This window comes from Kryptolebias marmoratus, linkage group LG16 (genome assembly GCF_001649575.2).
Source record: "Kryptolebias marmoratus isolate JLee-2015 linkage group LG16, ASM164957v2, whole genome shotgun sequence".
NCBI lineage: Eukaryota > Metazoa > Chordata > Actinopteri > Cyprinodontiformes > Rivulidae > Kryptolebias > Kryptolebias marmoratus.
The window spans coordinates 29,435,818-29,441,007 of NC_051445.1; the positions used below are offsets into that span (position 1 = coordinate 29,435,818).

The 5,190-nt window shown below is 39.2% G+C and overlaps 1 protein-coding gene across 1 annotated transcript; it reads right to left on the reverse strand.

The window, feature by feature from the left end:
* Nucleotides 1-250: 250 nt before the first annotated feature.
* On the reverse strand, nt 251-3,828 carry LOC119617787. The gene is made up of 3 exons (XM_037980291.1): nt 3,024-3,828; nt 487-2,126; nt 251-312 (listed from the first exon to the last, which is right to left on the reverse strand). The coding sequence occupies exons 2-3, from the start codon at nt 1,978-1,980 to the stop codon at nt 265-267; spliced, it is 1,542 nt and encodes a 513-aa protein (XP_037836219.1). The 5' UTR covers nt 1,981-2,126; nt 3,024-3,828; the 3' UTR covers nt 251-264.
* Nucleotides 3,829-5,190: the final 1,362 nt, after the last annotated feature.

Below are 5,190 nucleotides of genomic sequence, written 5' to 3' on the forward strand. Positions count from 1 at the left end.
AGAAGATGGAGAAAAACAAGTCCATACACAGAGTTCCGGAGAGATGACCAAAGGAGGATGGGCCAGTTCTTTGTTCAGGTTAAAATGCTATGTTTTAGTGATTTAGCTCAGACATCTTCTGGTGTTCCTGCTGTGAGCTGGTAAGGGTGTCTCCCTTAGTACTGAGGCTAATAAATCTTTTAAACTGAAGATACTGCTTCTGACCATTTTTGACTCCTGGTTTCTCTGTGCATTTTCCGATCCGTCGTGAAGAGAGTGTTTTTTTTAAGTTTTGAGTTTCATGTAGGTAATATTTTGTCTCCTCAACAGTACCTACGTGAAATGAAAACAGACAAATGGCAAAGATATCTGTTAATGAGTATACCTCAGAACTACTCTGGAACACTATTCCATCATCTGAAATTCTTATTTTTAGATAATTTCATGTAGATATTAAATGTCATATGCATATCAACAGTTTACCAGTGTAATAAAAATTGCACTAACCTGCTGCATTTCATCCACTTTTGCTTCCACACTGTTCTCACTTACAAAGAATAGCTCCACAACTGATTGCTGCTGCTTGAGCTTGAGGAACAGCATCTCTGCATTAGGGATGTCCTCTCCCATGCATACAAGCCTGTCAGCTGAGTGTTTCAGGGTGCCCCCAACACCATCTGGGGCCCCTTTGCCATGATTGGCTTTGAAAAAATTCCAGGTCACATCAAAGCCTCTTCTGAATGGTTCTGACGAAAGAAGGAAATAGTTCCCCTTTTGCCGATACTGAGTGGCAGGCCCATCACTGAAGAAGTGGAGCCGGGTGACCTGGGGAAATCTTTCTGTAATCATATCCAAGACTGCATCTAGGTGCGCCCAGATTGCTGTAGGGTCATGCCTTCTTGATGGTGATATTGAGCAGAAGGGAATGGGAGACCTCTGCGTTGCTGTGTATAACACACCTGTGTGTAGGGTCGCTTGTTGGTGTGACCCCCCAAAATGGACAGATTGTATCTCATTGGCATATTTACAGAGATAGTTTTCACTAAAATACACATGACTTAAACATTCGTGGCTCTGGAGATTTTCTCTAAGTTCCCTATAGGCCCTGTATTGCCAGCAAATGTTAAAGAGATGGCTTTGGAACTTCACCATTCGTTCCTGGAATTCCGCAAGAACTTCATCTTCTCTCTTAGTGAGCTCTTTTTTGACTGTTATGATGGACTTTTTCTCCTTGTCTAAGGTGGAAGTCTCTGTGGCCCACTGGAAGAACGAAATCATGTTGTTGGAAGCAGGTCTCAGTGTGGGGACAGCTGTGGTGCAGCAAATGCCACATTCTCCATATGCACAAGCTTTTGAGTCAGAGTTGCACACTGTTGCACCAGCCAACTCCTCAAGGTTTTTGGTTGACAACAGCCCACATTTGAAAAGGGTGCTGGCCATGTACTCAATGTTTTCATGGATTTTACAGAGGCAAGTCTTTCTATCACTCTCGGTGGGTCGTATGACCCAAAATGGCCTTGACTTGCAGAAAAACGAAAACGATACCTGGTCTGCATTTTCAGATTGAAACTTTCTGTAGAGATTTTTGAAAGTGTCCAATAACAACCTCTTCTGCTTCTTTTGCTTCTTTCTAGTGACTGTTTCTTTTTTCCCAGTCGTCAGTCGGCTGACATCATCTCTTAAGAAGGCTACCAACTTCTCCCTTTCAGCTACCTTAATATTCCTTGCTTTCCAGTGAAATGTTGTGATGTTACCCTGCACCTTTGACCTCTTCTGTGAGAATTCAAAGGTCTTAAGTGCAAGTGTCTGTAATTTATACTTTTTATGATGTTCCCCATGGTGACTCTGGCAAGCATCTGCTTGTCTCTCTCTTTTTGTGTTCTGATATATTGTTTTTAATTTCTTCCACAACTGAGGCATGCAGAAGTAGTTTCCTGCATATGCTGTGAGAGACAGAAGGTTCAAGGATCTTGTCAAGTTTTGCCCGAGGAGATTGGTCATATGTCTTGGGCTGAATTCGTTGCCACCTCTTTCTGTATTTATCTGTTTTTGCTTTTTGTTTTGCCAGGAGAGCTGTAAGCTTTTCAATTTCTCTTTTCAGTCTTTGTTTAGTATTTCTTCTCTGTCATTGGTCTAACTTTCTTTGCCTAAAACAGAAAAAAAATCACAACACATAATTAACATGCAATTGTATTCTTATGTCTTAAGAATGAGATAATGTAATCTACTATAACAAATAATCCTACACAGTTCAGAGCTCAGACCTTGAATATTCTGCAGAAGAAGGTGAAGAGCTTAGTTGTGTATTAAAATTATTGGGTGTCTCAGGTGAAGAAGGCATCGCTGCCCTGGCTTTTTCCCTGGCTTTTGCCTCTCTCTTTCTTTCCCTCTACTTTTTCCTCTGGGCACGCTTTTCTCGCTCAGTAAGGTCTGCAATTCTTTTCTTTCTTCCTGTCTCTTTGTCCTGCTGCCATTTCTCCCTTTCTTTCTGCAGGTACCTGGCCCTCTTCTCTGGGTCTGCATCACGCCTTGCCCTGTACCGACGCTGTATCTCTGCTGCACTAAGCGCTGGAGCCATTTCCTGACAAATGTGGAATTTCAAAATTTTTTCAACAATGCTACACACACACATACATACATACATATACACATATATACACACACACACATATATAAAATAATTATACTTATAATGATTACTTTTCACCATAATTTCCACCCTGTTAGGTCCTCGTTCCACCCTGTTAGGTTCCATAAACCATAAACCTGTTAGGTTCATAAACCTAACAGGGTGGAACACAACAGCATGGAATCTTTTTAGCTAATCTAGCTATAGCTCTTTATGTGGTCAACATTAAGCTAGCTAACCTTCAACAGAATAACAAACCTTTAATGACTAAATCTAACATCTTTTTTTTTAATTCTACTGAAAAAACATTTCCCACAATTTATCTTAACAGGGTGGAAATTTAAGGTTGACTCATACAGGTTTAATATATTTAAGATTATCAAAAGGTAAGGAGAAAATGACAGTTTAAGCTTACCTTGTTTTCCACGGCTGAATTCCCTCCAAAACCAATTGATGTCACTTCCTGTAAATGGCTTTTATGGAATTGTAGTCTTTTTGAAGGCAAAAAGGAAACATTCTAACAGGGTGGAAAGTTACTACTGGGACATGTAGAATATGAAGAAAATATCAAATAAGAAAAATAGCTTCAACAGATTCAATTGCACAATAAAATAAGGTTTAGTCTAGTCAATCAAAGTATTGAAGAATTTTTTTTTTTTTAAATTTTATAGTTTAAACTTATTGAGGAAGTCTATTACACTTACACAATAAAATTGAGCATGTGTGTCACCAAAAAGTTGTGTAAAGTACAAAAAAATATTTTGAATGCATTTCATTTCTATTTGAATGATGGCAAACATCTAAATATATATTTAAAATACTTTGTTGTAAAGATTTGGCACATTTTAGAAAAAAAACGGTAAAAGAAATATGCGGACATGAAATGTTGCCGCAAAAAAAGAATCATGCCATTAATGTTTGAAAAGGAATATTTTTATTAACAGCCACATCAAATCAGCTCCTGTCTGAATATTATAGTGATAGTTCAGTTATTTTGAAGAGGTTATATGATCTGTTTAAAATATGGTTCTGACAATAATTTGTTTAATACACACATTTTTTTACTATAGTCTAACTGCAGCTTCTTTTTCAAGCATATTTCTCATGTTTGCTCAAAATTATGTGAGTTAATTAAAAAAGATCTAGTCAAATAAAATGATTTTAAAATCCTGAAGTTACATTTTATCAGGGGTGGAAATTAGCACCCGCCACTGGCCAAATACGGGTAAATATTTGAAGTGGCGTGTGAATTTGATTAACACACACGCCACTCTGGCGGGTTGGCAATTTGAACAGAAAAGGTGTTATTTGTCCTCTTGACATATAGGGGGCAGCAATGTGCTCGAGTTGCTGCTAAATGCAAGGAGAAAAGTTTAGCAGACACTCTTTACCAGTTGGTGGCGGTATTGATTCCTTCAGTTGTTCACCAACCACCAATAAAAATCAAGAAGAAGAAGAAGAAACCATTTGAGGAGTAGCATTAGCAATGTGGCGGAACATTTTGGGAGTTAAGTGGGTGGCAGACAACAAAAATGTTTTTCAAGAGTAGTCGAGGGAAAATCCGAAAGTTAAACAATGTTTTTTTTTAACTAAATCAATGACATCATGCTGTCAGTCAGTGTGCGTTCGCGCCTACGGCCGGTGTTCTGACGATCTGTGTTTCCTTGTCAGATTTTCCTACCATAGCACGGCTAAACAACTATGTCTAACGGTCGGTGCTACCTGTCAAAAACTGCTACAGTCATGTTTACAAACCGAAAACTATAGCGGTTCGTGTTAATGTTAAATATCATCGGATACTGAAGTAGAAGCTTAGGAGTTATGCTTAGCCTAGCATTGGAACAATTTATATCCTCGACGAAAACCTTTCTAAAACCACAAAAATCACTTCCTTCATCAGAATAGCCTACCTGTTAAATATAAGCGGGTAGCACAAATAGATCTATGCATTAAAAGCAGCAAGTGTCTGAAAAACATTACAACTTGCATACAAAAACTTACGTGGCACAGTGGAGTAGTGGTTAGAGCTGTGGCTAGAGCTGTTGCCCAGCAAGAAGGTTGCAGGATTGCTTCCCGGCCTTGGGCCTTTCTAGGTGGAGTTTGCATGTTCTCCCTGTGCACACGTGGGTTTACTCTGGGTACTCTGGTTTCCTCCCACAGAAACAAAAACAAAAACATGCATCTTAGTTTAATTGATGACTCTAAAATTGTCCCTAGGTGTGAGTGAGTGTGTTTGTCTCGTTAGTCTCTATGTGGCCCTGCGATGGACTTGCGACCTGTGCCTCTCGCACAGTGACTGCTGGGGATAGGCACCATCTCCCTATGACCCGGAATGGAGAAGCAGGTAAAGAAAATGGATGGATACAAAAGCACAAAAAAATACTTCAAAAACACTCCACATAAATAAATTTCACTGTGCATCTTTTAATGGTTTAAAATAAAATAAGAAAAACCTAGTTGTTTCCATGCAGTGTCCAGAAAGAGGAGTTGTTCAGCTTGTAGGGCACCACAACTGCTTCCACCCACCTCGATCATCAGCATCATATGAAATAACTTTTTGTCACAACAAAAATAGTGGCTGG